The following is a 14430-nucleotide window of genomic DNA, read 5'->3' as shown; positions in this document are numbered from 1 at the left end:
TATTCTGGAAAAGCTGTGGTGTTGTCAGCCAACATCTAAATCAGATTAAGAGAAACAAAGCTTTACACATCTTGGAATAAGTTTAGATGGTCTGCTTAGAAGCCTAAAAAAAAAATTTAACCCACCCCTCCCCACCCTCCAAATCCCTTCAACTCCTCCCCCCAAAACAAAACCAGAAAATAAAGATGTTGTTTCCCCAAAATGTTATTTGACTTAGAGCCTTCGTATCTAGACAGGTGCCCTATCTGCTCAAATACATATACAGACGTCCACCACTGCAGCTTCCCATAAATATTCTAATGAAATACATAGATATAAAAAACCTAAAATGGTTAAACAACTATAAATTTTCAATCAAACTTGCTTATTACTTAAATCCCCTACATTTTGTCCTTGGCCAAAGTAAACCAAACTGAGTTTGCATTATAAAGTTTTATTGAACTGGAAATTATTGTAGCCCCCAAAAATGTACAGATCCACAATTCGTCCAACTCTTTTTTCTTGAAGTGTTTTATGTAAAATAAAAGCACTGTGAAAATAAATGTATCTCTTGGTGGCTGAAACTAATCCCAAACTCCAGTATAAAATATCTGCTAGCTACCTTTTAGTGTATGAAATTGGTCCTACTGTGAACTACCAATAAGAGCTCTCTTTGCAATTCTTATACAGGCCTCATCTATCTAGTATTTATCATTTTTAAGATGCGTACACACATGCACAAAACCTCAGTCATTTACACTGCCTCTTCTTTGGCAAGCCTGAGGAAATTTAAACCCACTCAAACCTGAAATGACCATGATTAGGAAAGCAAGAGCAATATAAGAGAGAAGTTTTTCCATGCTACAACTCAAGCTTCACTTATTCTGTCACACATACACTTACTTATCAAAGGAAGTCACAGCTACAAATAGCAAAGTGGCAAGAAAAACCGTTCTTTACAAAAGATTTACAGAAAACAGATTTGTCAGGGTGGAGAGGACATGTGACTAAACCACAGATGCAAGCCTGGTTGACTGATATTACATAAACATGTGCACAAAAGCTTAATACATGACATCTTCAGATCCAACTGGACACCTATTCCATATAGGAAGAGTATTGCATTCCCTATAAAATTCACGTGTAAAAATATCTTGCCTGTCTAAGTAAGAGAGCTGCAATTCTCCCCTGGAGTACTTTCAAGCCCACACAAAGTGCTGGTGACAGTGGTCTGGCCCCCATACTGGAGTGGGAAACAGTATCTTTTAAACAGCCAGAATAGATCCAGGGCACTTTATGCCTTTTAGGGAGAGCATCAGAGCATCTCCTCCATAAACTTTTTGGAATTCACAGAAAAAAACCTAAGGACCATCTTGGCTTCCACTAAGAGAATGTTTTGAGAATTCATTCTGTTTTCTTGTACATTTGCTACACAGCTACGTAAGCCACATGGGGATGTGCCAGTCTACTGAGTAGTTGATAAGTTAACAGAAGAATCCTACAAACTTTATCATTCACACATAGAAGTTGCCATTCTCCAAGAGTCTAAAGTTCAATCACAATTAAAACAAAAATCCAGGTGATTTAGGCCATACAGCTACTCAAACTAATGACAGATAAGAGGTGAGATTTTTTGGTATGTTTCTTCTTTTTTTTTTTTTTTTTTTTTTACCCTTTCCTTTCAATAACTGGAGGAGTCACAGTATGAGCATGTTTAGTTCCCTTCAAAGAGTGGAAGGTTTCTGTTTTGGTAATAACCAGCTTCAGGGAATGTCAACACAAACAGCATCAGGAGACTGAACATCTGAACCTACAGATCTGGAAGAGCAACCACTGCAAATCTACTTAGAAAAAGGCCCTTTGATGGCTTCATAAGCCTGTGGGTGGTTCATCAAACCAAGTCCAAAGACAGCTGCAATTACACCTGCAAACCCAGACTCTCTGCAGAGAAAAAAAAACGAGGTAGCAATCATCTACCATGTTTTTCAAGTCCACAGAAAACATTTCCTTCTCTAATAGCTGGGTGGGTTACTTTTTTGTTTTAACAGCCTGGCACTCCTTCTATCACTTTCTAAAGTGCAGTGATCAAACTCCATTAGCTAAAGTAAATGTGACAAGGAGGTAACAGTTAAATGGAATTTAAGAAATCATATTAGCATTATTAAATAACTTGGAACTTGACAACAGCAGACACATGAGCAAATGATCCATCAGGTGGTTTTGAGGTTTGTTGTTTAGCAGCAAGTTGTTGGAAAGACAATCACGACTCTAATCATAGCTGGTTGAAAACAGATGAAAGGACAAAAAACAAACAAAAAATCCAAGCAAACAAAAAAAAACCCAATTCTTATTCTTCACCCAGTGGAGACTGATGTGCCAGGTACCATTACAGGGTTTTCCTGCACACTCTGAGCAGAGAACATTAGAGCTAATGGAAACTGAGATTATTTCCCCTGTCTTGTATTACCCCCCACGGAGGTGACTCATTTTGGGTAGAATTTTCAGATGTAGTTTTAAAAACCATGCAGCTTGGAAGTGCCCCTTCAGCACATGGTCATTAGAAAGTGATGCTAAAGATGCTTATCCAGAATTCAGCTGGAAAAGCCAAAGGGGAAGAAAAGATCCAGAACACCAACTACAGTGGAAAACTAGGAAAAAATCCTAAATGCAACTTGCAGGAACACACTACCTTTAAGTATGTTTTATGTAAGTGGATAAGAAAAAAAGTGAGACATTCTCATATTTTAATGTTTTGCAAGCATTACCTGTTAGCATTACCAAAACTATTCAGATCTTTAACTGACAAACTGGCACCTGAATGCCCAGTTTTATGACTCAAAACATTTGCCATTTTTTAAGTCAGTAATCGAAGAGAACACAGACGACTGGCTTTGTGCATTTTCACAATGAAAGAAATTATCATGTGAGCTTTGCTGCTTACTAGGATAAGCAATGACCTTATGCTACACAGACACAACAACATTTCTCTCAGAAAACTTTTAAGCAAAAATAAAACCACCCTTGCAAGACTTGCTTTGCACCACACAGGAACATTACTTCCACCCAACTTAATCCAGCACTCTCTTTACCCCTGGCAATGACAAAAGGCAGGAGCTATCTCAAGAACTGCAGGGTACTTGTTCTACACCTACAGCCTTGTCTGACACCCACCAAAACAATGAGGCTCTTGTACAACCTGACTCTTTGGACCCGGCCTGGGAGCTCCAACCCAAGCCAGCTGGACTGCATATGCTCATGAAGATATCATGCTTTGTGCTGTTTTGTTTGGGTTTTTTGTTGTTGGTAGTGGTGTGTTTGTTTTCCTTCAAAGAGGGACACAGAGATCCATTCTTTCTGCTATGACACCACTGGATTTTGATGCATCAGAACAAGTTATAATTTTTATCCGTTCCAAGAACCTCGGCTGCCGTGTAGTCCAGCAGGGAAACCTAGCAATTCCTTCTCCCCTTCCTGGCGTCAGCCAAGGTTTAAAAGGTTCAAACTCCACACAGGTCTCAGATTCCCCATGGGATCAGGCATTTCAGCAGGTAAGGGTGCCCCTGAGATGGATCCACCGTGAGCTCGCTGGGGTGCATGGTGGCTCACAGCGTGTCTGCCCCAGGATGGGCTGGGACACTGCTGGATCACCGCACACACCGGTGTCACCATACGCGAGCGAGCAGCGACACATCTCCGGTTTTACGATATTTTTGTTAGGAATTATTATTATTATTATTAGTTACTCCTATAATTTAAAATAGGAACAGAAATTTCAGGACGACTCTAGTTTTCAGACTTGGTTTTTGCAATCTACGACTGTTATAATTAGGCTATTACTAGAATTTTGATTACTACCTTTAGACACTTCTTTTTGTGATGGAATGCACTGGTATTATTGATGTATTTCAGTATTGCGTTTTAGTACTGTGGTTTTGCACTAGACTTTAAAATTAGATTTTAGTACTATAGTTTGTTGATACTAATTATGAATAGAGTTTTTATCAGCAGTGGGTTTAGGCAATTTTTCCTCCCCCCACCTCGCCCCGGTCGCGTCCCCGGCAGGTCCCGCACGCCCGCCGCCGCCCCGGCAGCCCCTTACCCTCGCACTGGTATCCGGCCAGCCCCCAGATGAAGTCGGTGCAGTAGTGGCAGAAGGTGGGCTTGGTCAGGGTCACCCTGCGGAACGCGTGGCCTGGCGGGCTGCTGCCCCCCGCCGCGGTGCGGCCCCGCCCGCCCAGCACCGGGCTGGAGGCCGGGCTGCCGCCGCCGCCGCCGCCGCGCAGCGAGCGCGCCCCGTCCGCCATTCCCGCCGGGCGCCCGCTCCGCGCGCTCCGCGCCGGCCGCCGCTCGCCCGCCCGCCCGCGCTTCCGCCCCGGGGCGGTGGCGGGGGCGGGCGGGGGCGGCGCCGCGGCAGCGCCGGCGGGCGGTGCGCGCTGCCCCCTGCCGGCCGCGCCCTCAGCGCCGCGCCCGGCCCGGCCTCCGGCTGCTCCCGGGGCGGCCCGGCCTGGCCGGTCTTCCAACGCCTCTCTGGGCGGCCCGGCCCGGAGCGTCCTCCGACTGCTCCCCGGGCAGCCCGGCCCGGCCTCTGCCCGCGCGTTCTGTGGAGAAACTCCGCCTAGCGTCCATCCAAAATCTCCCTTGGCACAGCTAGAGAATAGGTTCTCTCTGCTGTCTCTAGCTGCCTCGGAGAAGAGGCCGGTCCCCACCTAGCCCCACGCTCCTCTCTGGGAGCTGTAGAGATTGATAATGTCACCCCCGAGCGTCCTTTTCTCCGGCTGAGCAGCCACAGCTCCCTCGGCCGCTCCTTGGAAGACTTGTTCTCCAGCCCCTTTGCCATCTTCATTGCCCTTCTCTGGACTCACAGGTAAGACATCCAGTGTTTTGCCGCATTAATCTGGAAGGTTTTGTTATCTTTTCGGCATACCATTTTAGAGCACACAAAGCTCGGCCTCAGGAAGATATGTGATGATGCATTAGCAGAAGAAAATGATTTGCCATAGGTTTTGCCTTCTACACTCAACATCTCTGACTTCATGAGAGAAGATAAAGGGTTCTGCCAAGTCTCCCTCCTCCGTAACACAGGGCTTTTTTGTCCTTTGTTCAGTTAACCTTCTTGTTGCTAGTTTGGAAAATGTTTACAGACCTGGATGTTTCTATGATGCTAGTCTCTGGAATGCCTCTGTTTCTGTGATTTATTATGTTGTGTAACTTATTATGGATGGAGTAGGGTGGGACAAGAAAGGAGGCTATCACTTTGGATTTTGTGTATCTCAACTTGTCTTGATCTCAGCTTTGTGTTGGGAATCTCCACTCAGCTGTTCCAAACAGCATCCAGGTTCTTCCATTAAGCAACAAAGGGTAGTTAAAATTTTTGTTCCTGGTTCTGATTTATCTGTATTTTGGTGAAGGGTGTAATAAGCTGGTGTAGTAAACCTCTTCTGTAATAAATGCTTGTCCTGTAGACCAACAGTGAAGTTCTAAAATTTGTTCGCATCTTCTAGTTTCTACTACTCTTACTGTGTGTCTCCTTTCTGCGTTGTGAATATGAAAGTAGTTAAGATCAGAAGGATTTGACCTTCTCAAGGAGAAACAGTATAAATAATTAAGAGACCAAAGAAAGTGTAATACGACTTTTTATGGTGGGAGAAAGAGTGAGTAGTTGCATACATAAGCTTTCAAATACTTCTAATTGCTTCTACAAACATGATTTAGAAAACATCTAAGATACGACAGAGGCTGTACAAAGCCTCAGATACACAGGAGGAAAGGGAAGAGGGAAGCAGTGTGAAATCGCCGTGTTTGAAGATGTGTGCCTGCTGAAGGCAATGAATCAGCCAAAGCACATAATGATGGGTCCTATATTCCACAAACTCAGCCTTGCCTCAGTCTTCTTAAAAATCATAATACAAGGCCTCTTGGAACACATTTCTGGGTTCATGGGGAAGAAGACAGCGGAACGGCCAATATTGGATTTGACAATGGTCAATGATGCCCTACCTACTTGATTGCTTTCCATGGCAAATGTGTAAATCTGTGTAGGAGGTGACACTAGTGTATCCTTGACTTCAGCAAGGTTTATGACTTGTCTCCCACAATATTCTTGTATCCATAGTGGAATGTTATGGTTCCGCATGGGTGGACGACGAGATGGGTAAAAAACAGGCTGGATGGTTGAACTCAGAAGGTAGGGGTTGATGGGTCATACTTGAGCTCTGCCTGGAGGCCCATAATGGGAGGAGTGTTACAGCGGTCTCTCCTGCGCCCTGGGCATTCAGCATGTTTATCAAGATCATGAGAAGGTGATGGAGAGCAGTATTGTCAAGGGATGTCAAGCTCACACATGACACCAAGCTGAGGGAGCAGACATTGCATTGCCATCTACAGGGACCTGAACAGACATAAGAAATGAATCCCTGAACAGATATAAGAAATTAATCCCACCATAAAATCAAAGGGTTGGTTTGGGTTGGAAGGAACATTAAAGATCATCTAACTCTTCTGCCGTGTGCAGGGACACCTTTCATTAGGCCAATTTGCTCAAAGTCCCATTCAGCCTGACTGTGAACACTGCCAGGGCTGGGGCATCCCCAGCATCTCTGGGTGACTTTTTCCAGTGCCTCATTATCCCCACAGAATATAATTTTTTTTGTAATATCCAATCTAAACTTATTGTCTTTCAGTTTGAAGTCATTTCCTCCTTCTGCCAATACACACCTTTATTTCTTTTTAAAGTCTCTAGAGCTCTCTTGTAAGCTCTTCTCTGGTACTGGAAGTCTACATTTAGGTGCCTTCTGTTCTCCAGGCTGGACAATCCCAATTCTCTCTGCCTTTCCTTGTGGGAGAGATGCTCCATCCCTCTGATCATCTTGGTGTCCCTCCTCTGGACTCACTCCAGCAGTTCCATGTCCTCCCTGTGCTGGGAGCCCAGAGCTGGATGCAGGTTCCAGGTGGGCTCTCCCCAGAGCAGAGCAGAGGGGCAGAATCCCCTCCCTGCCCTGCTGCCCACGCTGCTCTGGATGCAGCCCAGGACACGTTTGGCTCTGTGGGCTGGGAGTGCCCATGGCTGGGTCATGTGCAGCCTCTCACCCACCAGCACCCCCAAGTCTTTCTCACAGGGCTGCTCTCCATCTGCTCATGCCCAGCCTGTCCCCTGGTACTGGGGGTTGTCCTGGCCCAGGTGCAGCGCCGTGAACTTGGCCTTGTTGATCCTCATGACATTTCCATGGGCCCACTTCTCAAGCTTGTACAGGTGCTTCTGGTTGGAATCCTGTCTTTCAGGAATGTCAGCCTCAGCATTTGGCCTGGCATCACCCGCAAATTTGATGAGAGCGCACTTAATCTATGAAATAACAATGGTCCCAATACAAACCCTGAAGGATACCACTGGTTGCTGGTTACTGATGTCCTTTGGAACTCTGAGCTGTTGAGGTATGAGAGGGAACTCATACCCTCTGGATGCCAGCAATTTCCTATCCATGTAACAGTTCACCCATCAAATCCATCTCTCTCTATTTTAGAGGGAAGGATGTTGTGGGGAGCCATGACAACGTCCTGATAAATGACATCTGCTGCCTTTCCCTTGTCCACAAGTGGAGTCACTCCATCACAGAGGGCCTGCAGGCTGGCCAGGCAGGACTTGCCCTTGGTAAAGCCATGCTGGCTGTCCCAAATCACCTCCCTGTCCTCCATGTGCCTGAGCACAACTTCCAGCAGGATCTGTTCCATGATTTTCCCAGGCACAGAGGTGATGCTCACAGGTCAGCTGTTCCAGGGGTCCTCCTTTCTACCCTTTTAAAAGATGGGTACAATGTTTTCCCTTTTCACCTGGGGTTTCACCTGACAGCCACAACTTTTCAGATGTCATGGAGAGGGGTTTGGCAACTACATCCTACATCAGCTCGTTGCCTCAGGACTCTAGGATGCATCTCCTTGGCTCCTGTAGACTTTTAGGTACTTCAGGTGGCCACGAACCTGATTTTTACTTAGAGTGGGAAAGACTTTGCTCCCACAGTCCCCATCTTGCTGTTTGTCCACTCAAGGGATGTGGGAAGAGGGGTTACCACTGAAGACTGCAGCAAAAGAAATTGTTGAGTACCTCAGCTTTCCTCTCAATCATTGTTACCATCATTGTACACCTTCTCCGACAGCAGACAGCAGGGTAGCACTGCAGAAGAGGTCCTGGGTGTCTTGGTTGTCAATGAGCCAGCTGTGCACACTGGCAACCACCAGGATCAACAGTATCCTGTGCTGTCCAGAAGCACAGCTAGTCAGCTGAGAGGAGGGATTATTACTGTCTCCCCAGCACTACAATATTAGACTATTGCATTCAGCTTTGACCTCCATAAAGGAAGAGCATGACAAACTGCTGGAGCAAGTTCAGTGGAGAACCATGAGGGTGGCTAGGTGTTGGTGCACTTATCCCGTGCAGAGAAGGCTGAGGGAGCAGGACTCTGCCTGAAGAACAGACAGTTGCCAGGAGATCTCCTAGCACCCCAGTACTACTGACACAGAGGTTTTTAATGAGGAAGGACCAAGGTTCTTTACAGGCGTGCACGCTGTAAGGACAAGAGACAAATGGCGCAACTTCAAACTAGGTGTTTGGGCTGGATTTGAGGAGACACCTCTTTACCCTAAAGGCAGTCGAGCAGAGGGGCAGGTTAAGTTCCATTGACCTGTCCTGCCTTTGTTACAACCTAGCCTGTCCTCTTTAAATGTGTTTCTTTTGTATTGATCTAATAGTTCTTCCCCTCTTAAGAGTCAGAGGCCCAAGATTTGGAAAGCTGGAACTCCTGTGAACATGTCTTTCCTACAATCTGGGGAACTACCTTATAATTGTATCAGAATTTGACTGTTTCAAAAGCCTGAGGAAGTAATCAATTACTCTTTTTATAAAAAGGTGAAAATGCATTCAATTAACAAATAATTACTTACATTACTGAATCACTTATCCGGGCAGGTAGTTACAAGGTTTCTTTGACAGAAGACTGCAGAATGGTACTTTTTGTAGTTTAGATATAACTGTGCGATTGTGGCTATTTTTTGACAACTCACTCTGCAGATAAATACTTATAAGCTGTAACACAGGGGCAAGAACTAAACTTTTTGTGCTTTAGTTTGTCATCTTATCTCTGAGCAGTCTGTATAACCTGTGAAAACAACCTAAACCATCCAAGGGCTGTCATCAGCGAAGTCTGCCAAAACATCTGCTGCCAGTGGCCATGGAGTGTGGCAGCAGTGGAAGGCTAGCCACCCTTTCCATTTCATGTGTGTAGCACACCTGCTGCCCTAGACAGTAGAAAAAAAGTGAGGTAAAGAATTATTACTGGAGCTGTCACATTCACAAATGCAATAACTTATTAGAAGTGTTTTTTTCCTTATGCAGGAGCTGTTGCTTGACAGGCTGGTAACTGAAAGATGAAACAAACAGGATAAAACTACCATTTCTTAGGTATACCTGTATTTTTTTTTAAATAAAGAAGTGCCTCAAGATAAAAACTAATAAAATTCTTTGAAGATCCATTGTCTTTGTTTTGACAAGATTAGTAAAACAAGATTAGGAAAAAAAAATGTAAGGCCTCTGAAAAGAAAATTTACTTCTTTTTACATCCTGATAAACATTTTGTGGCGCTTTGGATTCTATAACTCCATTAAACTCAAGTTATGCAACTCCTGGGCAGGTGGTACAGAAAACTTGTCCTTTTTACAAGTTTCTTGGCTTGGTAGAGGTGTTTTTGGTAAATGGAACAAACTTTGCACCTTGGATCTTCTGAGCCTTTTGTAACCTTCTTGTACTCTTTAGATCTAAGGAGAAAACATATTGTGACAGATAGAAAGCCTTTGCTACAACTGAGAAGTGAAAGTTCTGGTACATCATCCAAAATTTATGTACAAGATTAAATAAGTTTGATGTAATGTCAACATCACATCATGCTTTTATCCTTTAAGGAATACAGTTCATTATACCAGAGCTCTCTTGTCACTCAGACTGTTGAAATTCAGTTACTCAATTCTTTCATGAAGCAATTTATTTGTAAGCAAGCTTCAAAAAACCTGAAAATAAGTAATCATGTCAGGTCCAGGTGAGATCCAGAGGATTTTATAAGACTGTATTAATGTGGAAGTAGTGGATGAAAAGCAGATGGAGCTGTGCTGTTTTTTAGTGGTCTCTCCTGGCCTTCCCATTTCCTCGTTTCTCAGAGTGCTACAAACAATTTCATCCGTCCACTGACATGATAGGAGTGGGAGTCATTAGCTTCCCAAATGCTGGAGAAGCTTGCTAAGTTTCTGTTCCTATAAAATGTGTTCTTTATGTGTTGGTGAATTGTGGAAGGGTGAAATCCCGTGGTACCTATCCCATAGAGCCATAAGCAAAAGCGTTTCTAGATTACTGAAATCTTCTGCATTGTTGACTTCTGTTTTCTGAATTCCCTTCATTACTGCAAGTAATTGGAAGAGAGGAATGACACAAACCATATGTGGAGGTTGAAAAGGAAAGTTTAAAATAAATTGTGGCTTCAAAGAACCAAAGCTTTGAATGTGCCCTCCTGTTGGCAACCAGCAGGGAAGAAGAGCTACAGGGGGGTTGGATTTATTGGTTTAAACCAGCACATCAATATTTGGAAACTGAGGGATAATGCTTCTTTTTGCACATGAAAGGAAGTGGCTCACGAAGTATCACCTTCCTAGGCAAGAGAGGTTTCAGATTTGCAGTTTTTTCACCTCTCCAAGTTGGTGATGTCTGAATTAAAGGTAAATCCGGATGTTCATTTAAATAGGATACCTTTCTTTTTTTCCCAAAGTCTCACAGCTGAAGAGACAATAAAAGTATTAGATCAGGTTTATGCACTCTTTGTCTTTAAATGGAAAATAAAAGAGAAATTCAATTTCTTGTACCTACACTACCAAAAAAAAAAAAGAGAGAAAAAAGGGTTAGTACCTAGCACATAATTAGTTTGGTTTTGGGGTTTTTTTTTTCTTCATAATAGCTCTACAGTTACTTCCTTCCTGAAAGAAAATCTTTAAAAAAACTGTTCTAATCACACTAGAAATAAATCAAGTGCTGACTTGTTAGTTAAAAACACCAACAGCCCCTGAATAAGAGAAGCAAAAGCCCTGCTATGGAAAGCCGGCAAAGTTCTTGATCAGTTCCAAGTTATGCAATAAGATATGGTATGTCTTTCAACTTTTTATTTGATTGCCAGATTAACTATACCTTTTCAAATGAAGGTTATAATAAGGGACACATTAGACTGCATAATCTAAACAAAATTATGTATTAATGTTTATATATCAAATATATGCACACTTTTCACATAGGTACAGAGATTTAGAAGAAAATCCTTCAGTACAAATTCATCCATCTGTTGTGGGGGAAAAACCCCTATGGAAATCCCATCAAGAAAACCATCTTTATTTCACCAAAATCATTACAGTCAGCAGTAGTAAGTATTTAATGAAAACATAGATGCATTTATCAGAAGCAGACATAACTGTAGAACTCATACTTTATTTTAGCATTTACACTCCTTACTATTTCAGGAGTTGCCCTAGTTCTGCTAACAAAACTGAGATTTAGTAAATAATAAACCATATCAGAGCTGAAAGTAAAGAAAACTGTTTAACAACATAGCTAAGTCAAAAGGTTGAAATTTAGGGCCCAGGCAGCTAGCAAATATGATGGTAGGACAGGCAAGTTATTTGTGCTTCAAATACACTGATTTTAATATTTAATAGCTTATTTCCAGCTCTTAAGTTTTAGAACAAATAACTTCCTGACAGAGTACATAAAGGATTTGCTCAGAGTTAATGAATCACTTCTCTGGGAGAAATACACCAACCAATAAACCAAAAAATAGCTAGGGTTTGATTTATTTTTTTATTGTAAAGGATTGCCAGTTTAACTTCTTTAGTCATGTTTTCTCTCTGGACCTAGGGAACATGAAAACAGTTCTTTATTAATAGAGTACCTTAATGCATTCTGACATGCAAAATATGCAGAACACCCACATATGGAATAACAGAATTGCTGTTAAGGTTTAGTAAGAGTTGTGCACTCTGAAAAGAAAATGTCCAAGTCTTGTTGTTAAAACCACATTGCAATTTCTGATTCTACACTCTCATAATGTATCAGAAACCCAGTATATAAACCAGCCTTTTTTAATGTATGTGTCTATGTGTAAATATATAGCATTATTTATTTCTATGCCTGACAGTACCTGTTGGCCTACAGGAGAGATCTACTCCCAGCAAGAATGGAAAGAAATACCATGTATGCTAGACTCCAGAGTGATGTGTTCATGCATGAGATCCTCCTTCGGCTGTGTCGCTGGTGCCCACATGGATGACAGGAGGTTGTGGTCTGCGGGCTTGACAAAAGCACCCAGATCAAAGGCCCTGACAAGCAGCAAACCTTCTGAGACACAGAGGTCAGCAAAAGTAATCTCCAGCCACCATGACTTGCTCTGTCCTTATGAGGGGCTCAGATGTCTCCCAGCCAAGCTTGTTTCTGTTTATTTGTTGTCAGACTATTGCACATGAGTGCCTTCAGTTCATACCTACATGACCAGGAGGAGTCATTCTCCTGTTTCCAGGAGTCACAAGCTCCCAACATTTCTACCTTGGGAGTCTCAACTTTCCCACCTTGCTAGTCCAAATCTACTACAGAGTCCAGCCTCACCTTTTAGCTGTCCTACCTCTTAAGCAGCTATTGAAGATAAATTCTTAAAATAAGACATCACTGTGGAGTTAAAGGGGTTTGTTGATGATTAAATAATTATCAAATTATAATTAAACAATTATTGAGTGATAATTAAATAGTAATGTAATTAAACAACTACAACCCACTGCTCTACAGGGGAACACAATGGCCTCAAGGGTGGGGCTACAGATGTCTATAATGTAAGGTGGTTGATTTTTGTAGTTAACCTGCCTTGGTGCAGGAGTACAGCCACAGCAGTTGGTGCAGGAGTACAGCCACAGCAGTTTTAGTTTTGGCTAGTCCTGCTCAGGATGGTTCTGTTAGGCCCTGATAAGTTGTGGTGTAGACTCCTTGGTTCCTGAGAAGTCAATGGCCTGGCACAGTTCTCTGGGTGTGCACAGCTGAGCTGACTGGCGGTGATGCCTGAATCCAAGTGCTGTTCACTCAGCCAGAGTCCTGCCCCTATCATTGCTGCAGAGGGCTCCAGCACTCAGCTCTGCACAGGCACCTCCTTGGAGGGATCCTGTTGCCTTCCTGCTCATCCTCCCTGGTGCTGTGTGGTCTGCTGCCTTCTCCCATAGCTTCTGCACCAGGCAGCTCTGTACCTCAGCCCTGCACCTCAGCCAGACCTCGACCTTCTCAGTATCACCCTGGGAAGAGGAACCTGGCACTGCATATAACCTTACTCCTGCAGGGCCCCCCATGTTCTCTTGGAGCAGCGTGTGGGCTGGTGCTAAGGGGCATGCTATCGTGCTGGCTCCAGCAGAGTCTTCAGCAGCTCTTCTGTGCACCTTTAGTGTCCTCTGTAATGGGAGTGCTGTGCTAAACCCAGCTGCCCCTCACCAGTGGATCACTGCTCTCCTCTGGGACAGCTGAACAGAAGTAAACACTCCCTGATCAGGAAAGCACTGACTTGGAAATGCTATGTTCCACAATAAGGAAAACAGAAAGAGAGGCAGCAGTGTATTTCTATCTGTAAAAAATAAACTGGTCAGTTATGTGCCAAGTCCTCATTTGCTATCCCTGGTTACCACTACATTTCCTTCTGTTCTCTAACAGTTTGTAACTAAAATGGGTTCTGTTGAGTGCAGTCCATGGTTGATTAATGGAAAGATAATTCATGAGTAGGCTGCTGCAAGCGCTGGTTTTGTAGGTGTTTATTTCATTGAATAATGTGGAATAGGAGAGGACTCTATAGCTCAGAGCAGGGGCAACCTTACAGTTAGATCCAAGTTTGGTATTAAAGTGGTTCCTCACATTCTCCCAGCAGTACTGTTGACTTGCTTCATCACCTTGTTATACAGATCAAACTTCACGATATGTCACTTAGTTCAAGATTTCAGAAAGAATGTGAGTTTTCCAGCCTATGCTGCAAGTAAAACAATTAAAAACTTGCTTGTGTTCTCTGTTACTTAACCGAACAGGACCAACAGGCAGTCATTGATAAAAATTTTCAAGGTGTGCAGGGCAGCCTATAGCTTGGGCAACAGTGTAACATTCCAGAGGAAAAGGGGCAATGACCCTTATTATTGCAGAACTGATGTCTTTAAATTCCCCATGGGCCAAAATAAATGAGCATCCAACTTAAAAATGGGCCTACCACTGCACCTGTGCATTCCAATATGGGAACAGGTGCCAGCACCTCCAGCACAAAAGCTGTGATGGGCCTGGAAAGAAGCTGAAAGCACATCCCAAATCCAGGGAGTCACCTACAGGCTGGTTACAGGACAGAATAACCATGAATCATGCAGATT

At 43.5% G+C, this 14430-nt stretch overlaps 2 protein-coding genes across 2 annotated transcripts in view; one reads left to right on the top strand and one right to left on the bottom strand.

The window, feature by feature from the left end:
• Positions 1-8104, bottom strand: part of DGKQ (diacylglycerol kinase theta) — a 91991-nt gene extending 83887 nt beyond the window's left edge. The window contains exons 1-3 of the mRNA XM_063181386.1: positions 8075-8104; positions 7137-7318; positions 4079-4626 (exon numbers count right to left, since the gene is read on the bottom strand). Coding sequence (XP_063037456.1) covers positions 4079-4626; positions 7137-7318; positions 8075-8104 — 760 coding nt within the window. The remainder of the gene's footprint in view (positions 1-4078; positions 4627-7136; positions 7319-8074) is intronic.
• Positions 4706-14430, top strand: part of ACO1 (aconitase 1) — a 56247-nt gene continuing 46522 nt past the window's right edge. Inside the window, exon 1 of the mRNA XM_063180993.1 lies at positions 4706-4843. The gene's annotated coding sequence lies outside the window, so the exon portion shown is untranslated. The remainder of the gene's footprint in view (positions 4844-14430) is intronic.

The sequence above is a fragment of the Melospiza melodia genome, chromosome Z (genome assembly GCF_035770615.1).
Source record: "Melospiza melodia melodia isolate bMelMel2 chromosome Z, bMelMel2.pri, whole genome shotgun sequence".
Lineage (NCBI taxonomy): Eukaryota > Metazoa > Chordata > Aves > Passeriformes > Passerellidae > Melospiza > Melospiza melodia.
This window is presented reverse-complemented; position numbering and strand designations above follow the sequence as displayed.